The sequence below is a fragment of the Mus musculus genome, chromosome 4 (assembly GCF_000001635.26).
Source record: "Mus musculus strain C57BL/6J chromosome 4, GRCm38.p6 C57BL/6J".
Taxonomy (NCBI): Eukaryota; Metazoa; Chordata; class Mammalia; order Rodentia; family Muridae; genus Mus; species Mus musculus.
The window spans coordinates 123358915-123382801 of record NC_000070.6 but is presented as its reverse complement, the minus strand read 5'-3'; the positions used below and the strand labels follow the sequence as shown (position 1 = coordinate 123382801).

At 42.0% G+C, this 23887-nt stretch overlaps 1 protein-coding gene across 11 annotated transcripts in view; it reads left to right on the top strand.

The window, feature by feature from the left end:
* Macf1 (microtubule-actin crosslinking factor 1) overlaps nucleotides 1–23887 on the top strand; it is a 338170-nt gene that overhangs the window by 305001 nt on the left and 9282 nt on the right. For 4 of the 11 annotated variants that reach the window (NM_001199137.1, NM_001199136.1, XM_030253097.1 and 1 more), the window contains 23 exons: nucleotides 88–189; nucleotides 282–455; nucleotides 545–700; nucleotides 840–1037; nucleotides 1447–1575; nucleotides 2214–2387; nucleotides 3990–4145; nucleotides 4250–4456; nucleotides 4585–4704; nucleotides 5578–5747; nucleotides 6272–6431; nucleotides 7876–8070; nucleotides 8359–8487; nucleotides 10309–10452; nucleotides 10842–11030; nucleotides 12096–12216; nucleotides 12834–12997; nucleotides 13970–13981; nucleotides 14765–14927; nucleotides 16353–16507; nucleotides 17455–17529; nucleotides 18728–18745; nucleotides 21775–21892. In NM_001199137.1, coding sequence (NP_001186066.1) covers nucleotides 88–189; nucleotides 282–455; nucleotides 545–700; nucleotides 840–1037; nucleotides 1447–1575; nucleotides 2214–2387; nucleotides 3990–4145; nucleotides 4250–4456; nucleotides 4585–4704; nucleotides 5578–5747; nucleotides 6272–6431; nucleotides 7876–8070; nucleotides 8359–8487; nucleotides 10309–10452; nucleotides 10842–11030; nucleotides 12096–12216; nucleotides 12834–12997; nucleotides 13970–13981; nucleotides 14765–14927; nucleotides 16353–16507; nucleotides 17455–17529; nucleotides 18728–18745; nucleotides 21775–21892 — 3229 coding nt within the window. Of the gene's footprint in view, nucleotides 1–87; nucleotides 190–281; nucleotides 456–544; nucleotides 701–839; nucleotides 1038–1446; nucleotides 1576–2213; nucleotides 2388–3989; nucleotides 4146–4249; nucleotides 4457–4584; nucleotides 4705–5577; nucleotides 5748–6271; nucleotides 6432–7875; nucleotides 8071–8358; nucleotides 8488–10308; nucleotides 10453–10841; nucleotides 11031–12095; nucleotides 12217–12833; nucleotides 12998–13966; nucleotides 13982–14764; nucleotides 14928–16352; nucleotides 16508–17454; nucleotides 17530–18727; nucleotides 18746–21774; nucleotides 21893–23887 lie in introns of all 11 variants that reach the window. The other 7 variants (XM_011240415.2, XM_011240418.2, XM_011240414.3 and 4 more) reach the window with 2 other exon arrangements.

Sequence of the window (23887 nt, the reverse complement as noted above, 5' to 3'; positions counted from 1 at the left end):
AATCATGAAGCCCAACACTGATAAGGAGATGTTCCTTCTCTTCTAACGTCATGGTTTTCTTTTTATGTATTTGTGTTTTTATTTCAGGCTATGTTTGACTGGCTAGATAACACTGTGATCAAGCTCTGCACCATGCCCCCAGTGGGCACAGACCTCAACACTGTCAAAGATCAGTTAAATGAGATGAAGGTCTGTACCCAGGAAAGGCTTTGAAAAGAGAGTTCCTTATTTTTAATAATGAAGACGTCAATTAATGTTAGCATTAAATAAATCTTTTATAGGAGTTCAAAGTAGAAGTTTACCAACAGCAAATTGAGATGGAAAAACTCAATCACCAGGGTGAATTGATGTTAAAAAAAGCTACCGATGAAACTGACAGAGATATTATACGAGAACCACTGACAGAACTCAAGCACCTCTGGGAGAATCTGGGTGAGAAGATTGCCCATAGACAGGTAAGGCTAGAGTAGGTAACATGGGTTGGTGAGCTACCCTCTGCCCGCTCTGATTTCCTAACAAATGGTCTTTGTCTTGTCCTGAGCAGCATAAGCTAGAAGGTGCTCTCTTGGCCCTGGGCCAGTTCCAACATGCCTTAGAGGAACTAATGAGCTGGCTAACACACACTGAAGAGCTGCTGGATGCTCAAAGACCGATAAGTGGAGACCCAAAAGTCATTGAAGTTGAGCTTGCAAAGCACCATGTAAGTGTTTTCATTCCTACCTAACTTTGCCAGTTTGAGACCAGTTACTGCCACCAGAAGCTTAATATCATATGGACCTTAAGGAGCTAGGTTCAATGACATCAAAAGAGATAAATTATGTCATTCAACATTTCTTTAGGTTCTAAAAAATGATGTTTTGGCTCATCAAGCCACGGTGGCAACAGTCAACAAAGCCGGCAGTGAACTCCTGGAGTCTAGCGCTGGAGATGACGCTAGCAGCCTGAGAAGCCGCCTGGAGACCATGAACCAGTGCTGGGAATCGGTGCTGCAGAAGACAGAGGAGAGGGAGCAACAGCTGCAGTCCACGCTGCAGCAGGTACGCACGGGGGAGGGGCGGTCACGGGAGGGAAAGGAGGCCATCTGGGGTTGAACCCCTTTTGAAAAGAGCAGCTTTTGATGGCAGGTATTTCAGGATTGTTTGCAGTTCAGGTTGGTTACTATTCAGTTAGTCACACTGACCAACTTGTTTTGAGATTCAGGTGTTTCCTATAGCAAGTCAGGCTTCTCCCCAGATTGCAGTAGGCATCTATTGTGTTATAGGGAGATCTGAAGGATCTTGCTAAACTCTAGCCATAAGCAAGCAGATAGTCCCTGTCCAGAGATAAAACTAACTACTCTGCCTGAGACCAGCTTCAGAATCCTCCCAGTGTGTTCAGATCATTCCAAAAGTTTGCCTTTACAGCTGATTGCTTACTGATACTGCTGATATGTCTTTTTTTCAAAAGGCCCAGGGTTTCCACAGTGAAATTGAAGATTTCCTCTTAGAACTCAATAGAATGGAGAACCAACTTTCTGCATCTAAACCTACAGGAGGACTTCCTGAGACTGCTAGAGAACAGCTTGATACACATATGGTAACAGTTTCTTCAAATGGCACAAAAGCATTCAGTAGCCTCTCTGAGAGACTTATATCCTGGGAGTCTGCGATGTTAGTTAGTTAGTTAGTTAGTTAGTTAGTTAGTTCAGCTCTTCTACAGACTTCAGTCCAGACTTGGGCAGCAATAGAAAGGAAAGAGTCAGCTAGAAAGGCGCTGGTGAGCTGGTAACTTCAGTCTGTCTGTCCATTTGGTGGGTACCAGAATGTTGACTAGAAGTGAGATCATCACCAATATGTTTGTATTCGGTAAGAGTTTAGAGAAATCTGAAAGGTGCTGACAGGATTTTAAGAGAGCCTACAAACAACAAAAGCAACATTATTTCTAGGCAAATCCTTAAAAAAAAAAAAGGACAAATACATTATTACAGACTGTTTTTGAGGTCTTTCGGATCCTTAAAATTTTTTTTATTTTCTTGGTGAGTTGATTGTCTTCCTATTAAGGAAGAATTCTGGGTTTAATTTACTAACAGCTCATACTTGGAACTGAAGCTAAAAGGGACTTATATAAAGACAAGGCCTTTCTGGACCTTTCCAGACTGTACTAGTGAAATATGTGTGTATGGGGTCTTTCAGGAAATAGATATTATTGATATATTTTGCTACCTTCTTTTGTAGGAACTACATTCCCAGCTGAGAGCCAAGGAAGAGATTTACAATCAGTTGCTTGACAAGGGCAGGCTTATGCTCCTCAGCCGTGGTGACTCTGGGTCTGGCTCAAAAACAGAGCAGAGTGTAGCGCTCTTGGAACAGAAGTGGCATGCGGTCAGCAGTAAGGTGGAAGAGAGAAAGGTACCGCTGCAGAGCACTGTCTGAGCAGTGTGTTCAGTGACCTGTGACATCACTGTCTTCATTTTTGTAGATGGGTGTGTTGTGATATGTCAGAGAACTTATCTCATAATGGACTTTATATTAATCTATCTGACAGTAATCTTTAGTTTGTGTTCCTACTTACAAAGTTTTGCTGGAGTTTATAACATTGAATTAAGAAGATGGGGACAGGGCAATGTAAGAAATGTGACCAGCAATTTTCTTTTAAGGAATTTTACTGAAGATCAGAAGAAAAGTAAATTATGAGCTCTTCCCACTAGTTCTCAGAAATTGGATTTTCTTCTTTATAAGAGCAAAAGAGGGGATATGAACTCAAGGTTTTTTGTTTTTTGTTTTGTTTTTTTTTTTTTTTTCAAAAAAGTTGGGGTTTGTTTGATTTTTTTTTTTTCTTTTTTTTTTTTTTAAATGGCTACAGAGTCTCATTCTCTTCTTTGACAATCAGGTCAAGTATAAAATCTGCAAATAAACTCATTGGGCATGTCCCCTCAATCAGTAGTGAGCTAGGTGTTAGTAGGAAGAGTAAACAAGTAGACCAGTCGTTTGGAATGGTTGGTCAGAACACAAACAAGTTCCCATGTACTGAGGGACATTTTTAGAGAAACACTATTTGTAAAGTTGTCCTGGTGTGGGCTTCTGTGCTCTTGTATTATGGAGACTAGCCAAAAGGAACTGAATATAAGCCTGTGTTCTGTTTTTTGTTCTCTGGCCTGTAAAAGGCAGAGCAAAATTAATGAGAGAAACTGAGGCAGAATCTAACTCAATCAAGGATTTTGAGAATCTCAAATTTAAGGGCAGTACGGGCTGTAAAGCAAGAAAAAATAGAATTCAGTATTAGTTTCTAAACAGGTTTGAAAGCTTTGACTTTAGTATCCACCTGATTGATATATTGTTTATATCATCTTTTTTTTTTTGATGCTAGAGACTGAACCTAGGGCCTAAAGCATTCTAACACTATATATTGTATGTCTTTAGAATATTCATTATAAAATGTCTTTAGAATATTCATCATAAAATAGCCTGAAAGGATGAAAAAGAAAATATCTGTAATCTAATCAACTAAATTAGTAGCAGTTTCAGTTTTTAGTGTATAAAGAACAGAAGAGTATTTTTAATATACTCATTTTACTCATTCTTTGAATATATTCATTTTTAATATATTCTGGATGTAATCATTTTTTTTTAATCATTTTACTTTACTTGCCTAGAGATGGCCACAGATGTCTACTAAGAAGCTAGGGCAAGAAATCCCGTACAGTAGAGCTTGTGGACTGGGAATGTGCTAATGGAAACAAGCACTTGCCGTGAACGTGCCATTATTTTCTGCCATTCAGAATTGTGCCTTTTCCTTTTTTATTTACTCAGTTCTTGTCCAGGTGGTTTAGCTTCAGACCCTTAACATTTAGAACTCCTGAATCTTTTGTATTTGAGGTTTATTAAGTGTTTAGTGGTTTATTAAGTGAGTCTTCTTGCCTCATTCAATCTGGTATACATCTCATGCCTTTGTTGTCAAAGATGGAATTTCTGAACTTGGTGCTTTTTCTGTGTGTTTTATTTTAAATTCAGTCAAAGCTTGAAGAGGCCCTCAGCCTGGCAACAGAATTCCAGAATTCCTTGCAAGAATTTATCAACTGGCTTACTCTAGCAGAGCAGAGTTTAAACATCGCCTCTCCTCCCAGCCTGATTTTGAACACTGTTCTTTCCCAGATAGAAGAGCACAAGGTAATTGTGCCTTAAGATGATGTTACCTTCCCTTTAAAAAGATTCATTCAAAGGAGTGTTCCTTCACCTGTTTGTGTCTAAGAAGAGTACTGTGTTCCCCACAGGTTTTTGCTAATGAAGTAAATGATCATCGAGACCAGATCATTGAACTGGATCAAACAGGGAACCAGTTGAAGTTCCTTAGTCAGAAACAGGATGTTGTCTTGATCAAGAATTTGTTGGTTAGTGTGCAGTCTCGGTGGGAGAAGGTTGTGCAGCGGTCTATTGAAAGGGGTCGGTCACTGGATGACGCCAGGAAGCGGGCAAAGCAAGTAAGTTATAAATGAGGCACAACTTGGTGGGCAGCCTTGAGTCCCGAACCTCTGAAGTGATGCTCAGAGGTGAGCTGTATAGCTCACACACTGTTTCCTGTTACAATGTATATCATACTTGATTTTAGTTCCATGAAGCTTGGAAAAAACTGATTGACTGGCTAGAAGACGCAGAGAGTCATCTGGACTCAGAACTGGAGATTTCCAATGACCCAGACAAAATCAAACTTCAGCTTTCTAAACATAAGGTAAAATAGAGTTAATTGCTGTGAGATCCTAAGCTTAGTATTCACCAAAGTTTGCTATTTGCTGAAAATGGAAACCAGAGCCTGTTAAAAAAACAGTTGATACATGTTAAATTATCAAGAAGGGACTAGGAATGTAAATAATTTGGTAACAGTCCCTTTTCTTTTCTTATTGGGTATTTTCTTTAATTACATTTCAAATGTTATCCCCTTTCCCAGTCTTGCCCCCTCTTCCCCCCAAACCCCTATCCCATCCCCTCTCTTGGCAACAGTCCTTGCCTGGCATGAACAAGGCTCTCGTTTGACTCCCTAGCACCTCATGAACTGGCTATGGTGGCATGTGTGTGTAATACCAAGAAGCGAAAGATCAGAAATTCAAGACCAATCTAGAATATGTGAGACTTTGTCTCCAAAAAAAAAAAAAAAAAAAAATCAAGATGAAAGCCAAGCATGGTGGCAAATTGTAGCACTTTTACAAAAGCTAGACAAGTGTCCCACCTCTTCTGTAACCAACCCCAGGGATCCATGGGTGCTTAGATAACATGACATCCATATTTTCATGTAATATCTAAGCAAACTGCTTACATGATTAACTATCCAAAAGTATGGCGTTTTAGAAATTGCCATGTGCCATTGTATGTGGTATAGACAAAACTTATAAATTTCTTTTAAGGGAAAGCTATTGTTAATTTTAGTTTAGTTTTTTTGTTTGTTTTTATGCTATGTTTACTTTGTAAACTTGAAAAAGAAGTTGATTTTAAATCAAAATATATTCCAGTTATTGGAGGACTGGGAATTAAACCCCGTGCATGCTATTATCTCATTTTAATATGTGTATATGTGTTATTTGTTGTTTTTCTTTCTTTCTGGAAACAGGAATTTCAGAAAACTCTTGGTGGCAAACAGCCTGTGTATGATACCACAATCAGAACTGGCAGAGCACTGAAAGAAAAGACTTTGCTTGCTGGTGATACTCAGAAACTTGACAACTTGCTAGGAGAAGTCAGAGACAAATGGGATACTGTCTGTGGCAAGTCTGTAGAGCGGTGAGCATGAGTGTCCCCTGTAAGGGCAGACCAATTCAGATATGGCATACCAAAGTATATAAGAGATTGTCACTAAATTAAAATAGGAGTAAGGAAGCTGGATAGATGGCTGAGTGACTAAGAACACTTGTTGCTCTTGCAGAGGACCCAGGTTTGGTTCCCAGCATCCATATTGTGGCTCCTCTTCATGATCAGTTCTAGGTGATCAATGCCCATAACTCCAGGACTAGGGGATCCAACACCCTCTTTTGACCTTTGTAGGCACCAGGCATACATAGGTGCACAGACATACCTGCAGGCAAACCACTTATAAAATAAATCTAGTCTAGACATAATTGATTTTAAATCTTTGGGCATTTCTCTCACTTGTTATTAGTTATTAGTTATTATTTCCAACTGTTGTAATATAGAAGTTAATCTGAATAGAGTTTAAGCAGTATTCCCTTTTAACAGTTAGAATTGTGCGCATTGGTTCTTTCTTCCTTCTTTCTTTTAAATCACTGAGTTTTGTATGTCTTCCTCAGACAGCACAAGTTGGAAGAAGCCTTACTGTTTTCAGGCCAGTTCATGGATGCTTTGCAGGCTTTAGTTGACTGGTTGTACAAGGTGGAGCCACAGTTGGCTGAGGACCAGCCTGTACATGGGGACCTTGACCTCGTCATGAACCTCATGGATGCCCATAAGGTGAGGAGCAAGAATTGGGAAGCAAAGCCAGAGCCTTGTCTCGATCCGCACCCTGTGTTGTGCTGACCACCTAGAGAGGAGGGAATGCTTGGTGAGGAGCTCTGGAGGAGCAGCCCTCTGTCTTCTGTGTTTAGACAAACTTTAACCACCTTTAATCTCTGAGTCCAAGGGTAGTCTGGTCTACAAGGCAAGCTCCAGGACAACCAGGAATACATAGAGAAGCCCTATCTCCAAAACAAAACAACTTGTTGCTGGGATTTTTGCAACAGTCACAAAGAATTTACCAGAATTGGTTTGATTCAGACTTGGAGGCATGTGAAGAGGTTCTCCCTGTTTATCTCTTCATCCAATATAAGTTGAAATTGCATTCAGGGGAAAACTGTAAAGAAATCCATTTCCACTAACACCTATGGGAATGGGAGAATTTATTTCTAACCACTTTGTATAGTAACAAGCCTACCACCATATATACCACCAGTTCATCTGCCCTGCACCTGTTGTATTGAGCTGTATGATATTCTTCTGTTTTAATACAAAACATTCTATTTTGCCTTGAAACATTCTATGGGCCAGTGAGAGAGCTTAACAGGGATGGGGCTTGCTGCCAAGCCTGACAACCCAGGTTCAATCCCTGGAACCTACATGGTAAAAGGAGAGAAATGACTCTAGCAAGTTATTCTCTCATTTCCATAACTGTCTACACATATAAACAAAAACAGAACTAAGTGTAATTTATCACATTCTCTGTACTTCAGGTATGTTCTTTCTTATCTCCCTCAATTCTAGAAATACTGGTATAATTATTCGAGTTTTTTAGATTAGGTAAAGTAAGCACCTTTCCCAAAGTCAAGCAGGTCAGATGCCTGAGCTGACATTCATAGCTAGAGCTGCTGATTTTTTTTTTGTGTGTCTTAACACACACACACACACACACACACACACACACACACAGAGAGAGAGAGAGAGAGAGAGAGAGAGAGAGAGAGAGAGAGAGAGAGAGAGAGAGCAGGTTGAATAGAGTAAAGCATAGGCATCGAAGGAGAATGAGATTGGTGGTGCAGACATCTTGAAAGTCACCTACTTGTTCTCTCTGCATAAATAAGACATATGACAAGACCCTACCAAGGAGACTGCTTGTTCTGTGGTTTTACTCTTACACAAAGCATTTATCAGACACAGGGCTAGAGAGACTGCTCACCAGTTAAGAGCACGTTTGTTCTTTCAGAGATCCTGGTTTCAGTTCCCAGCACCCACATGGTGACTTACAACCATCTGTAGTTCCAATTCCAAGGGATCTGACACCTTCTCTGGCCTCCATTGGAACTAAGGCATGCACGTGGCATATAGACTGCAAGCTAAACACTCCTACACAAGAGAAAATAATTCTTAAAAATTGAAAAAAATAATTTACCAACAACTAATTCCCAACTTCTTCTTTAACCAGGTTTTCCAAAAAGAACTGGGAAAGAGAACCGGCACAGTTCAGGTCCTGAAACGATCAGGCAGAGAACTGATTGAGGGCAGCAGAGATGACACCACGTGGGTAAAGGGGCAGCTCCAGGAGCTTAGCACTCGCTGGGACACGGTGTGTAAACTCTCTGTTTCCAAGCAAAGCCGGCTTGAGCAAGCCTTAAAACAGGTGAGATAAATTTTTGGGCTCAAGCCATGGCTTGGGACCCAAGCATATAGATCTGAGTTTCTTTACCAGCATCATGAAGTCCCACAGTCTTGAAATGAAAATAACGTTGTATTCTGAACATTCTACAGGACTTTGATCAGTCATTGAGCTTGTTTTCAAAGGTCTACAAATTAAGATGACCTTTGGCCTCTGGTAGAATGTAGTCCTGGATGTTTCCCCAGCAAACTCTAGTGTCTAGTGCCCCAGCTGCAGGGGGAGGCCAGATCTTCTTGTGCTTGGTTATTTCAGGCAGAAGAGTTTCGGGACACGGTCCATATGCTGTTGGAGTGGCTTTCTGAAGCAGAACAAACACTTCGCTTTCGAGGAGCCCTTCCTGATGACACGGAGGCCCTACAATCTCTCATTGACACCCATAAGGTAATCTAGTCTCAAGGAATGGTAATCTGTGCTACTCAACCATGCTGAGAATTGTCTCACTGCTAACAAAAAGCAGCATTTGCTTGTAAATGCCAAATGAACTGTCCGTGTACTCAGCAGGAACCAGAGAGGTATTGTGCTGCTCATCAGCAGCGTTCTTTTTTTGTTTATGTTTTTTTTGGGGATAGGGTTTCTCCCTGTTCTGGCTGTCCTGGAACTCATGCTGTAAAGTAGGATGGCCTCGAACTCACAGAGACCTGCTCTCTCCTGCCTCCTGAGTAGTGCCCAAGGAGACCAGACAGGGCATCAGATCCCCTAGAACTGGAGTTACAGTTTTGAGCCACCATAGGTGTGCTGGGAATTGAACCCAAGTCTTCTGCAAGCAACCAGTGCCCCAGCCACGGAGTCGTCTCTCACTGAGTCGTCTCTCACGGAGTCGTCTCTCACTGAGTCGTCTCTCACTGAGTCGTCTCTCACTGAGTCGTCTCTCACTGAGTCGTCTCTCACTGAGTCGTCTCTCACTGAGTCGTCTCTCACTGAGTCGTCTCTCACTGAGTCGTCTCTCACTGAGTCGTCTCTCACTGAGTCATCTCTCACTGAGTTATCTCTCACTGAGTCATCGCTCTGGCCCCTCTTGTTGGCTTTAAACTAGTATAGTCCTTAAAGAACTTAATGAACATAGTTTCTAAAAGAAACTGTACAACATTTCCCTTTCTGATTTTTGTTTGTTGGTTGGCTAGAGTTTGAGACAGGTTCTTAGTATGTACCCAGATTACCCTTGAACTCCCAAGGGAGTCCCTTGAACACACTATCACAATTCTCGGATTGTAAGTGTATGTTATCATATTCAAATCCATTTTACTTCTCACCTACGCATGCCTTTATTTGACTAGCCTTTATTTGTTACTGGCCTTTGGTCCTTGTCTGATCTCCTAAAACCACTCAGCACACTGTATACTATAACATGGCATCTAGAGGTTTGTCCAACTCTTACGGAAGTGAGGAAATGTTTCATGTTACCTAGCCAGTTACTTTAATCTTAGTTTTATCGTTGCATTTTGTTGAGGGGGGAATTTCAAAATACAGTGTTTTATGACTGTCATCATATTTTTCCAAAATATGCTTTAAAATACAGGAATAAGAGGACTGGTGTGACGGCTGAGCAGTTAGGAGCACATGCTGCTTGCAGACATTCAGTTGCCAGCACCCATGTGGTGGCTCACAGCTGTCTGTAACTTCATTCCAGGAGAGCCAGCACCCTCTCGGGCCTCTTCCAGTATCGTACACATACGTACAGGCAAAATATCCATACACATAAAATAGATGTTTTACTAAGATGGAAATAAATATGAATAAGAGAGGGAGAAACTGAAAATAGAAACAGGAGCAGAAGGAATAGAGCCACACCGGTGTCCCTAGTCTTTTTGTCTTCATTCTTAGTTTCCTGTGTCCTATAGGCCTTGACAGATCATGCCAGCAACACCTAGATACAGGCTTTTTCAAGGTCTGTGTTGACACATAAGAAGAAGAAGATGGGGCTGGAGAGATGGCTCAGTGGTTAAGAGTACTGACTGCTCTTCCAAAGGTCCTGAGTTCAAATCCCAGCAACCATATGGTGGCTCACAACCATCCATAATGAGATCTGATGCCCTCTTCTGGTGTGTCTGAAGACAGCTGCAGTGTACTTAGATATAATAATAAAGAAACCTTTTTTTAAAAGAAGATGATGATGATGATGAAACATTTTTTCCTTTTACTATAAACTAATGGTTCTGATACGTAGATTTCTCTAGTTTTTGTTTTTGGCTCTTGTTTGTTTAGGAATTCATGAAGAAAGTAGAAGAAAAGCGGGTAGATGTGAACACAGCAGTGGCGATGGGAGAGGCCATCCTGGCTGTCTGCCATCCCGACTGCATCACGACCATCAAGCACTGGATCACCATCATCAGAGCTCGATTCGAGGAGGTGAGTCTCCACCAGCCCAATACGCCGAGTCAATCAGAGAAAGGGTCTTTCATTCACTGTAAGCGATCGATTGCGTTTCAGTGAAGGCTGAAGTGATGGCCAGTGGAACACTAGTGTAGTGAGGGGCTCATTAGTTACTTCTGCAGACATCTTGTGTTCTAATTCCTTCCTTCATGAGAAGTTTATGTTTAATGTGCTGGCTTTACTTTTGGTAGAAATGGCTTTTTGTTCTTGAGCTTTGTCAGCTGAAGTCAGAGAGGAATCTGTGGCTGCTTAAGTTGGTCTCTCCTCTGAGTAAAGTTATGTGATCAGATAGAACAGGGGCTTTGAAACAAACAAGCAAAAAGCTGTGCTTTTCTGAAAGACATCATGGTGTCTTTCTCCCCAAGGTCCTGACGTGGGCAAAGCAGCACCAACAGCGCCTGGAAACTGCTCTGTCAGAACTAGTGGCTAATGCTGAGCTCCTGGAAGAACTTCTGGCATGGATCCAGTGGGCTGAGACCACCCTAATCCAGCGGGATCAGGAGCCCATCCCTCAGAACATAGACAGAGTTAAAGCTCTTATCACTGAGCATCAGGTACCTGCTTCTCTGTGTCCTGTGTGTGTCCTGGGCCACATGCCCTTCACCCGGGGATCCCCTTTATCCTTGCTACAGAATTGCTGTATTATCACTGCAGAGGTAGCAGCTTCCAGCAGCTCTGAGTATCAGTTCTCATGAGTTAGGAATCAAGGCATGGGGCAACATCTTCAAGTTTCATCATGCAGAAATCACAATTCAGTTCTTTGCATTGTATTTCTGAAGCCATTAGCTGAAATAGTTCAAAGTCTTAGAAAGTGAAGTGTAAAGCAGAGGCAGGCAAATTTCTGAGTTCAAGGCCAGCCTGGTCTACAGAGTGAGTTCCAAGACAGCCAGGGCTATACAGAGAAACCCTGTCTTGGGGAAAAAAAAAAAAAAAAGTGGTGAAGTATAACCCAGGGAACAGCCATTCACAGCTTCACTGGCAGGTCACTAGAAGCCTGACCTTTGCTGGATCCAAAAGCCTATTGGCCTGACATCATTTTATCACAGCAACAGGAAATTAAATGAGAGAATTCCTAGCCCATCTCCTGCCACTGCTTTCACACTCGAGGAAGAGTGATTCCTCTCACAAATGGTGCTTCATGTCTCTTTCGTGTATCAAAATCCTTCACTTGCCCCGACTGCTCTCAGCAGTACGATCCTGATCCCTTAGCTGGACACAGGCCTCTCCTGCCTGCCCCTCCAGCCTCACTTCGTGCTGACCCTTTGATTGGACCCTCTCTTCAGTGAATGAAGAGCCCTGGTCCAGCACTCTCAGGCTTCCTGTTCTGTCCTGACTCTACCCTCTCCCAGAGCTGTCCTTCCCAATTCTTGAGTTCTTTTTCTGTCGCCTCTCTTTTTTTCTTTCTGTATGTGGGGTGTTTGAATCCAGGGCTTTGCATGTATTCAGCAAATGCTTTACCGCTGAGTTATACTCACAGCCCACTTTAAAGGGGTGAGAAATTACACAGAGCAGTCTCTCACTTGGACGGTTTGCCATGGGTTTGGCCTTTGTTAGTAAGAACTTTCTATTTTAGATGAAGAAAATTCTAAATTTTCTTTCCTAATTTTTATATTTTACAGTCATTTATGGAGGAGATGACACGCAAACAACCTGACGTGGACAGGGTCACCAAGACATATAAGAGGAAGAGTGTAGAACCCACCCATGCACCTTTCATGGAGAAATCCCGCAGTGGTAGCAGTATGTGTCCAGCCCCACTATTCTAGGTTGCTTCCTTCCTGCTGATTGCAGATGGAAATTCACAAAGTACCATCATAAGAATTGTGTTTGGGTTTCCCAAATCATACTGACTCTGAACCACAATCTCACATTTTGAAGCCTTACTTTTCTAACAATGCTTGGAATATTTATGTATTGGGGTAATTAATATGAAGCTACAAGGTGGTGAAGCCTGTTCTGTTGTTCAGCAGTGGCCTTTCCATTGTACCTGCGTTGCGCTGGTCGAGTTGTAAGATAATTCCTTGGGGAGTCCACTGCTGGGTTTGTGTTGCTGTGTCCATGTCACTAAGGCTGAGGTGACCAGATATGTGTGGGAGCTGGGTACACAGGGAGGCAGCAGTGTTGGAGTTTGTGTGCCTCTGTGCTAGTGTTGCCACTCCTGCCTCTTCAGTTACCAAATGGAGACAGTGTGAGAATCTAGGTCATATATATAGCTTTCTTGATTTTAAGACAGTATCTCATGTCATAGGCCAGCCTCAAACTCAGTGTACAGTCAAGGATAGCCTTGAGCATACAGCCATTTCCTTATGCAGTGACAAAGCCAGCATTTCTAATCTTGTGATTATTTTTCCATTTAGGAAAGTCCTTGAATCAACCCACACCTCCCCCCATGCCAATCCTCTCACAGTCTGAAGCAAAAAACCCACGAATCAACCAGCTCTCTGCCCGGTGGCAGCAGGTGTGGCTGTTAGCCCTGGAGCGTCAGCGGAAGCTGAATGATGCCTTGGACAGACTGGAGGAGGTAATGCTCCACCAAGTGACCTTCATGTAGCTTTGATTTGTTTTTAATCAAAACATAGTCTTTAAAGCCCTCTTAGTATGAGCCATAAGCCTTTATCTTCTTCAGAAGTAAAACTAGTCCTTCACTCATTCATATTCCTTCCTTCAAGCCCCTGAATAAGAAAAGATATCTGAAGAAAACACTCAAACAAAGGAGGCCGTACCGTCTGGTTGTATGAAACCATAAATCAGACATTCCATCCATATGGGGGGGGGGGGGAGCAGTGGTGTGCTTTTCCTCAATAGCTTGCTGTGATTGAGTTTCAGATACAAAGCTTCAGGAGGTTGCTAATTATATAAAAGGGAAGCCGGGTGATGGAGGCACACACTTGAATCCCAGTACTCAGGAGGCAGAGGCAGGAGGATCTCTGAGTCTGAGACCAGCTTGGTCTACAGAGGACAGCCAGGGCTATCTGAAAGGGGGGGGGGGAGGAAAGAAAGAAAGAAAGAAAGAAAGAAAGAAAGAAAGAAAGAAAGAAAGAAAGAAAGAAAGAAAGAAAGAAAGAAAAGGTTGTTAGTGATTCTGTCATATGAAGAGATACATAGATAAAATAAATAGGTATATCACAATTATTAAAGAAAAATCATTTATTTATTTACTTGTTTGTTTGTTTGTTTATTGTGAGAGAGGGTTTCTCTGTGTAGCAGAACCCTGGCTGTCCTGGAACTCGCTCTGTAGACCAGTCTGGCCTTGAACTCATAGAGCTCTCCACCTGCTTCTGCCTCCCAAGAGCTGGGATTAAAAGGTGTGTGCAATCACACCCAGCAAAAATCAGCTTTATATTCTTTCTTTATTAGCCTCCAATAGATCATGAAAAGCAAGACAGTTGTGAAGTATCACTTTTTAAGATATATGGTACTGCACTTCCTCCTTTCTAACACAAGCATCTAATTAATATCTTGTATATTCTTTTATTTGTGCATATCAAAGCAGCTATGCCCGGAAGTGAGTGTTCTGTGTTTTTGTTGTTACTTCCGTAGGTCAGTTGCATTTTAAGCACATTGGTTCTTGCTGCCTTCTCTTCCCCCCCCTCCCCCAATTCCTTCCAACTTTGAAGTTTGAAAAACCAAAGGGGGAAATGTTGAGCCATTAAGTCATTCTAAATGTGAATTACTAACATGGTTCAAGTAGCTAAAACCCCCTTTGTACATGCCTGCTTTCTACCAGTCAGCTATTTAATACAGATGTTGGGTGAGCATTTGCTCCCTCTGGTGAAATTCCAAAGAAACATGCTTGGATGTGGGGTTTATTCTTAATGCTTTCCATCTCAGACCTTAAGATCTCAGGAGATGATGGGAAACATGAGCCTCTTGATATGGGTCCTGTGTGTATTTACAGTGCCTTCCCATACAGCAGAAGAGAGGGTGCTGAGACCTTCCCTTTGAGATAGAATCCATCCCTTACATCTAAGTAGATGTTCCTTGGAAAAGTCCAAAGAGAAAGCAAGACTGGCTTTCCCTGTTTTTGTTCTGAGTGCGTCTTATCTTCCAGAGCTGTGTTCAGTTACTGTCTTTCTTGCTCCTCTGTTACATCACAGCTTGTTTAAACAACCATGGCTTTAAGTGAAGGAGGCAAATGTGCTTCTACAATGAGACAACATGTAGATAGCATTGTTGGTGCCCCCCCAGCCCCCAGAAGGCCTGCATGGCTTTACTGAATGACTGAGAAGTTAGATATGCTCTGGATCCAAAACAGCAGGGTTTACCTGCACCTCTGCCTTCCTTCTAGTTGAAAGAATTTGCCAACTTTGACTTTGATGTCTGGAGGAAAAAGTATATGCGTTGGATGAATCATAAAAAATCTCGAGTCATGGATTTCTTCCGGCGTATTGACAAGGACCAGGATGGGAAGATAACACGTCAGGAGTTTATCGATGGCATTTTAGCATCTAGTAAGTACATTTTTATTCTATACAAAGGTTACACCTGGATTCCTCAAACTTGGTAGAAGTTATAACATTCTGGCAAAGTAGTCTCTCAGGTAAGACTGGAGAAGCTCCCTGCTGAATGTAGTCTGCTGTTTTCATGGATGGAAGAATCTCATTTTGCTAGGAATAAAAAGATTTCAAACATGACTGTAAAGTCGGCAGGACAGGATGCTGTTCCAGAGCAATGACATTCTAAGCATCCAACAGTGCTGGCATAAATAAATCTTAACACAAGTGATAATTTTATAGATGGCAATAATATTGATTATATTTTTACTGTCTCTGAAGTCTGATTTTTTTATTTTTTAAATAGCGGTAGGGGGAATGGGGCGGCTTTAGAGATAGAGCTCTGAAACCCTGGATTTGATCCTCGTATACTGGTTATGCTTGTATAAATCTGTAATCCCAGCGCTTGGGGAGTGGTAGCAGGAGATCAGAACTTGAGGGTCATCCTTAGCCAGTCTGAGCTGTATGAGACCTTGACTCAAAAAGAAAAAGGTCAGGGGTCTATTGATAAAATATTAAAAACTTGACTAATGCTTGGGTGGTACATTTTTAAAAATGATTTGTATCTTTTTTAAAAATTAGATTTATTCACTATATTTTATGTATGAGGGTTTTTGTTTGTTTGGTTGGTTGGTTGTTGCCTATGTGTTTATATGCTTGAATAAATACCCTTGGAAGTCAGAAGAGGGCATCCGGTCCCCAGGATCTGGAGTTGTAGATGATTGTGAATCAACATTGGTGGGAATTAAACCTGGGTCCTCTACAACTGCAGCTGGTACTCTTACCCACTGAGCCAACGATTTATATATTTAAAATGTATTTTCTCCTGAGTTTTCCAGAGTAGATATGTGTTGTTTTTTAGGAGAAGAAAAATCAAGGTATAGTTCTTTTTCTTTGGGTATTGTGTATAATTTCCAACCAGCCACATGTATTGGGACCAAGGGTCCCTCCTCCCATTGATGCCCGACAAGGCCATCTGCTACATATGTGGCTGGAGCCATGGGTCTCTCCATGTGTACTCCTTGGTTGGTGATTTAGTCCCTGGGAGCTCTGTGGGGGTCTGGATGGTTGATATTGTTGTTCTTCCTATGGGGTTGCAAACCCCTTCAGCTCCTTCAGTCCTTTCTCTGACTCCTCCATTTGGGACCCTATGCTCAGTAGTCAGGTTGGCTACAAGCATCCTCCTCTGTATTTGCCTCTCAAGAGACAGCTATATCAGGCTCCTGTCAGCATGTACTTCTTGGCATCCACAATAGTGTCTGGGTTTGGTAACTGTATATGGGATGGCTCCTCAGGTGGGGCAGTCTCTGGATGGCCTTTCCTTGAGTCTGCTCCACACTTTGTAGTATTTCAATGTTTCAAATCATGTTCTCTTCTCCCCAGAGTTCCCAACCACCAAGTTAGAGATGACAGCTGTGGCCGACATTTTTGACAGAGATGGGGATGGCTACATTGACTACTATGAATTTGTGGCTGCCTTACATCCCAACAAGGATGCCTATCGGCCAACAACTGATGCAGATAAGATTGAAGATGAGGTATGGAGAATTTAGAGTATTTTGACCTTAGCTTTATACCGTCCTGAATGTAGACATGTGAATCATCTTGGGAAGCAATCACTTAGAGTTAATGTTTCAGGTTAGCCTTCGGATGCTGTTTCAGCAAGCTCTAGGGGGCCTTTGACTACTGAGTTCTAGCTTGGTCTTGAGCATGGGTCCAACTCTCATACTTAGGTTTGCGGTACTGTGCAATCCATGGAGGGACTTCAGATGCAGCATAAAGGGGTGAATTCTCATGAGGCTGTTGAGGTGGCTCAGTGGGTAAAAGTATTTGCCATGCAAGCCTGATGACCTGAATTCAATTCCTGGAACCACATAAATATGGAAAGAGATTGATCGCTTGGGAATTTCAGGCTTCTAGGTAGATATTTTGCTCAGTTCATAATTTGTTTTGATAGATCCATATTAGCACTTTCCTCTAAAGAATTTTGAAGCAATGGTGAAATTTTTTTTTCATCTGCTATTTTTTTTTCTCAGTATCTCTTATCTCAAGTAGGGTTATGGCTATTTCAAATAAAAGATTAATGCATGTATTAAAAGCCTAAAATGAACCAAGCACATGCCTTTAATTTCAGCACTTGGGAGGCAGAGGCAGGGGGATTTCTAAGTTTGAGGCCAGCCTGGTCTACAGAGTGAGTTCCAGGATAGCCAGGGCTACACAGAGAAACCTTGTCTTGAAAAACAAAACAAACAAACAAACAAAACAAAAAAAAAATCCAGAAACTGGGAGGCAAACGTAGGCATATCTCTCTGAGTTGGGGATTAGGCTAGTTTACATTGCAAATACAAGACAGCCAGGGCCTGAGAATGGGAACCTGTTTCCGAAAGAAAAAGGCAAAGTGTTTAAAATGTAATGAGTAGCCTCTCTACATTTTAAAACAAAAAGCTCTTCTCTGCTCTTACACTCTTGCTTTATCAACCAACAGGTCACAAGACAAGTGGCTCAGTGCAAGTGTGCAAAAAGATTCCAAGTGGAACAGATTGGAGAGAATAAATACCGGGTAAGGAAGAGAAAAGCCAACCATTTGTGGAGGTCATTGCCTCCGGGGTCATCCTGACACACAGCAGAGCAGCTCATGCTGCCTGTTCCCTCCTGCTGCCTCCAGAGGCCCAGAACCCAGGCCTTCATCCCTAGGTGTCAAGTTTCATGCCCTGTGTAGTTCCATCTGAAAAGCTACCATTATTACCCAGGTAGACTGTAGCTTATAGTTGACATGGTAGAAAATATTTCATAGCCCTCATCTCACTGCTGAGCAAAACCTTAGGTGCCTTTAGAAACAGTTTTATTAAAGGACTTGTGAAGCAGAGTCTGAGATTCTTCCTGTAATCCCAGAACTTGGGAGGCAAAGGCAGAAGCAGAAGCACCATTGCAAGTTCAAGACCAACTCTACATAGTGAGTCGCAGCTAACCAAGGCCATATCACAAAAATGTCTCAGATATTTTTAAAAAGCATGGATCAGGATGCTGGGAATGGTTCAGTATATAAAGGTGCTTGCCACCAAGCCTGACAACCTGAGTTCAAGTCCTAAAGGGGAAACACGCACCCCAAAATTGTCCTCTGGTGTGTTTGTGCACATATACATTTTCTTTTTTGTTGTTGTTGTTTTGTTTTTTGGGCTTTTTGTTCTGTTTTAATTTTTTTCCATTAAAAAAAAAAGAGTGATGGTTTATCCACAAGAACTGGTCATTGTGAGCCTACTGGCTCCCATGCTAATAGAAGACGATGTGTGAAAGCCCCCAACACATAGCTAGTGTTGCTGTGCTGAGTTAGGCTACAACTGGAACCTACATGCCCTGGAGAGCCGGGCTCAGTGATCTTCCCTGGAAAGACTTGTTGGGTATAATCAGAAGTAACAGGAAACTATGCTTAAATGTTAGCATCTCTTAGGACTAGAGTCAGGGATGTAGTAGAGACATAAACCAGGACTCCTATATGCATCAGCTTGTCAAGGGACCCTGAAATTTTAAGGAAAAAAAAAAAACAACAAAAAAAAAAAACCTCTGGTTGGCAAAGAATATTTAGATGGCCGTTTTCAGGCTTTGTAAGATCATTGTCCTGTGGCAGATGCCCAGGAAAAATGTGGTCTGTGTTGTGTGTACTTAGATTGGTAATGTGATGAAATCGCTGTTTTTTTAGTTTTAATTTGACAAAAATGTTCTCTTTTTTTCCCTGCATCCTTTACTCTTACTGTCTATAGTTCTTCCTCGGCAATCAGGTACAGTGTGCCTTGCAATGTCCTTCTTGGTGGATGTGGTCTTTATAGCTGGTGTTGCCTGATCTTTGCTTTGGGGAAAGGACACAACTGGAAGCATGCCTGGGTCACATTGGGTTGTCTTGCCAAGTGGAGAAACTACTAGCAGACTTTTATTACAAAGCTATCTTAACAGCAAAAAGATACAGCTTTGTAATTTTAAAACGCCAACAATGAAATTTTCCATTCCAAATTGGGCTAGCTAAAGGCAATGAGCTATAACTGTACTGAGTTATAACTGTTATGACTCAGGGAAAATTGAGGCTCTGACATCAGCCCATTTCACCTGTGAAGACACAGTCTTACACTTCCGTATTCGGGGTCAAAAATACCATTGGCACGGTTCTGTTTCATTACCAGTCTTTTAATAGTTAATAGAAATGTTGTAATATATACTTGAGTCAGAATCCCTAAATAACCTTAATATTATCTAAGAACTAACTTAATAGATACAGGTATTTATAAAGAGGTCTGAGATGTACAGAAAACATAATTGACTTCTGCCTAACATTTTAAGATTATAGTCAACCGGTCAAAATGAGATGCGCTTCAATTAGAGGGAAGTCTAGACTCCACTTGGCAACTCTAACCTTGGAGATCTCTTGAGGGTTCTTGGGTGCTGTCTCTCAGATGTGAAAGGAAGTTGCATGAGTAAAATCAATCTGTCTATCAGGAAGTTAGAAACACGAAGAGTTAATCTGAAATCCTCAATCAATGTTAAATTTTAGCTACTCCAATAATTACTAACTACAGTAATATTCTGGGCCAGTGGGAAGAACAAAGGCTAGAAAAATGTAAAGCTGAGAACAGTCAAGTTGGCTTTAAGTAAACCATCACAAGCTATACATGATACCTCCCTCAGACCTATGCTCCTAGCTACTCGGGAGGCAAGTTTGAAACCACCTCTGGAAACTTAACAAGTCCCTGTTTGAATCTTTGAAAATAAAAGGGTTAATAGTGTATCTTAGTGATCGAGCACTTGCACTGCGCATCCATAGAGTCTGCTCTCAATACTACGAGACTAGTCAGTGGTGATTGTAGTCAAGTGCCCAGCATGCCTCCTCCCTTCGATGACTGTACCTACTGGGGTCCCTTTAATGGGGCACTAACACCCTCCTCCACTGCTCCATTGACCCGGGGAGGATTTGATGAATCATTCTAATACTGTGAGTAGAATTATGAAGTCCATTTTGTATATGTAGTATTGGAGGCCTGGGGGGCGGATCACAGGTCACACTCATACAGCTAATGTCCTTAGACCCTCAGTTCCTGTGAGAGAAAGAAACGGTGGCATGAAAACTCTGCCTCTGAGTTCTCTGGCTCTCCCACAGCCTCTAAGCTAAGTCTCACTACCTGAAGTGCCACCTTGGATTTCTGCAGCTCAACACAAACAATTTAGAATCCTTCAGACAGCTGTGGGGTGATATTAAGGAAAACAACCATGAGATCAGTGGATAGCAAGCTGTAGGGTGTAGTATTCTAAGAAAAAAGTAACCTTCCCTTCTTGACCCTGGGAAGCATGCCGGTGCATAGCTTTCTGTTCCTTAGCTATCCAGAGAAGACCCAGACTCGTGCCTGAGGTCACCTGTGGTCACCTGAGGTCACCTGAGGCCCATCAGTCATCCCCAGAACCTGTTTTCTCCCCCCAAGGCAGGGACGAGCTTCCTTCTCAGAAAGTCTCTTTCCATGCAGCTGGAGAAGGGTTGACACTGCTCCACTGGTGTCAGTCTGGCCACTCTGTGTGCACATTTAAGTGCTGTATGAGACAATGGTGTGAGACTATTTAACTTTTGAAGTAATTGGGAAGGGAAGAGAAAGCACCTTCCAGACTTCTTCCAGTGCACACAGTGCCTACGGAGAAGGACAGCTGTATGTCCTCCTCAAACATCCTTTCTTGCAATTTCAGGTTTTTTCCCTGTTTCAAAGTTATGACTCTCCTATAACTTTGAAAATCCTAATTAAGAGGTTAAGTCCTTCTCTTTACCTCCCCACCCCCAACATTCTCCTTAAATAACCTTAGGAATCCATTTCTTTAATGCTTGGGTTGGTGTTTGTTTTGGAATCTTGGTTTGCTTCTCTTTTGTTGCCTCTTCATTTTGGGGAAAGGACAATTTATACAAAGGGAAGCTCCAACTGTTAAGGTTAACTGGGAATAGGCAGTAGGAACAGAGACAATAAAAGCTCATCATATTTGTTCTAAGGTCCAGAATAATTATTGAACCGTTTCTAATCATGATAAGAGATTAAATTTCTGTTTCTTCAACTAAACTTTTAATTCTATCTAATCGTGTGTTCAGCTTGACTTTTTCCCTTGGTGACATCACAGTCAGAACATTTAGGGTGTGCTTGTAAGGACCGGACGGACGAAGAGACTCCATTCTTCCTAAGCTTGTGAAGCTCGGAATGAGGACGCTTCGCACGAGTTTCTCTAACGCTTGACTTAGTCTTCACTGGGGTCCTCTTAACTCTCCAGCACACTGTATTCAGAAGGTGACCCCTTCTTTAAGGAGATAAACATAGCCGGGCAGAGGTGCCGCACGCCCTTAATCCCAGCACTTGGGAGGCAGAGGCAGGTGGATTTCTGAGCCCGAGGACAGCCAGGGCTACACAGAGAAACCCTGTCTCGAAAAAACAAAAACAAAAAGGAGATAAACATCATAAGACTGCAGTGCTCACTTGGGCAGGGTCTTCAGAAGACTCCAAGTGAACAAATCAAACCCATCTTTCCTCCTTTACCCTTGGGACAGGAGTCAGAGTGTGGCCGTTGGGAGCTAACTTTACCCCAGCAGAAAGATTTTACAACATTGCTTCTTAGCTTAATCTTTCTGCTTTTCTACTTGCTAACCTTTTTATGACAATGTAAAAATATAAAATCAAGTTCAGAATTCTTCCCACTATCACGTCATTCCTGAATACAGTCTGCTTTCTAGGGGACTGGGGTTGTAAGTGTACATTAAGGTGTTCTCGCTAACTGGGTTTCCCCTTGATTCCAGTTTGGAGATTCTCAGCAGTTGCGGCTGGTCCGTATTCTGCGCAGCACTGTGATGGTCCGAGTTGGTGGAGGATGGATGGCCCTGGACGAGTTTCTAGTGAAAAATGACCCCTGCCGAGGTAAGGAAGCACCTACCATGGGTGACGTGGTAGGATGGAATCCGTCCATGCCGATTTCCAGGAAGCATTGAAGGGGGTCTTTCTGATTTTTGTCCTATTAAGGTGTCTGATATTATCCCACCCATCACCCATTAGGTCGGGGTTTCAGGTACAAAAATCTGAAGAAGCTGTCAGAGAAGAATGAAATGAGAACTAAGAGTTTTGGTGTCTCTGGGCTCTCACATTTGGGAGGTAGAGGCAGGAGATAAGGAGTTCAAACTCATCCTCAGGTTCATAGCAAGTTCAAGGCTAGAATGAAAGCCCATCTCCAAAACAGGAAAAAACTGTATTGGTGTGACATTACATTTAGGGTGTGACAATGGTACTAACCTAGACCAAAGCCTTGTGTATACTTCCAAGCTCCTCTTTCGTCGAGCCTCAGCGCACGCTAAGTCCCTACCATGCATAGGACTAGTGACTGTTCTAAGTAGGGGACTCTAAAGGGCTTATATCAGCCACCACCCCCAGGCAACAGAAGACCCTCAGTGTAGTTTGAGCAGATAGTAGCTTCAGCTGCAGCAGGAGACAAATGGCTGAATCCCAGCTGCCCAGAAACCACCAGTCCTCTTTCCTGTGAGGAGAGCTGCATGCGGGGACACAGGAGGCCCAGCTGTTTTGTCTGCCTTGACTAGTTTCTCTGGATCCTGCTCTGTCTCTGTCTGTGTGTTTACATCTTTTTTATTCCAGTTCATCATCCTGGGAGTAAAATAAAGCGCTCTGATTCCAGCTCTTCAGTTTCCAGTCAGTCTCCCATAGGTTGGCTTTTATGCTTTGTCCCTCTTCCCCTACACCCTGGTCCTTTGAGAATGGCTTTGCTTAAACTGTAACATCTCTTGGCTCTGTGATATCTGCTGCCTTGGTGAATGCTTAAAATCACCAAACCATTGCTTTTCCAACAATCCCACATTGACAGGGTATAAAATGTTTCTATTGAGATGGTATCCACAGAATTTGAATACTAGTCTACATAATTACCTCTATATAAGCACTTTAAAAATAGCACAATTGCATTTCATATCCATATCCAGCTTATGAGGTATAGATTCTGTTATCTCCATTTTATAGAGTAGGAACTTGAGGTGTGGAAATTTAAATAACTTGAAGGATTAGCCAGGCAATAATTGAAGTCAGAACCAGCTAGGCTCCAAAGCAGGTTGTCCTTACCACCACCCTGTACGTGGTTTTTTTTATTGTGCTGAAGGATTTAGAGAGACCCAAAGTGTATACATTTCTCACATGAGTGCTGGGGTAGCTATAAATTTAACTCATTCTGCACTTACTCCAGCAAGCCAGAACCATGGTTAAGTAATAATAATTCCCATCAGGAGTTTTTTTTTGTCTTGTTTTGTTTTTTTGTTTGTTTTTTTTTTTTTTTTTTTTTTTTTTAAAGATTTATTTATTTATTTATTTATTTATTATATGTAAGTACACTGTAGCTGTCTTCAGACGCACCAGAAGAGGGCATCAGATCTCATTACGGGTGGTTGTGAGCCACCATGTGGTTGCTGGGATTTGAACTTCGGACCTTCGGAAGAGCAGTCGGGTGCTCTTACCTACTGAGCCATCTCACCAGCCCCTGTTTTTTTTTTTTAAGATTTATTTATTATATGTGAGTACACTGTAGCTGTCTTCAGACACACCAGAAGAGGGAATCAGATCTCATTACAGATGGTTGTGAGCCACCATGTGGTTACTGGGATTTGAACTCAGGACCTTCAGAAGAGCAGTCGGTGCTCTTAACTGCTGAGCCATCTCTCCAGCCCCCATCAGAAGTTAGGTTTGACAGTACCTTTTCTAATAAATTCTAAAAGGGTTTTGTCAATTTTAATATTTAATCATATCATGAACCAGTATCATTAATTTTAAAACCTTTTCACTGTTTTAAATAAGAAACAATATACATATCTTTTTTATCTTTTCTCTGTAAGAACAACAAAAAAAAATGTTGTACAACTC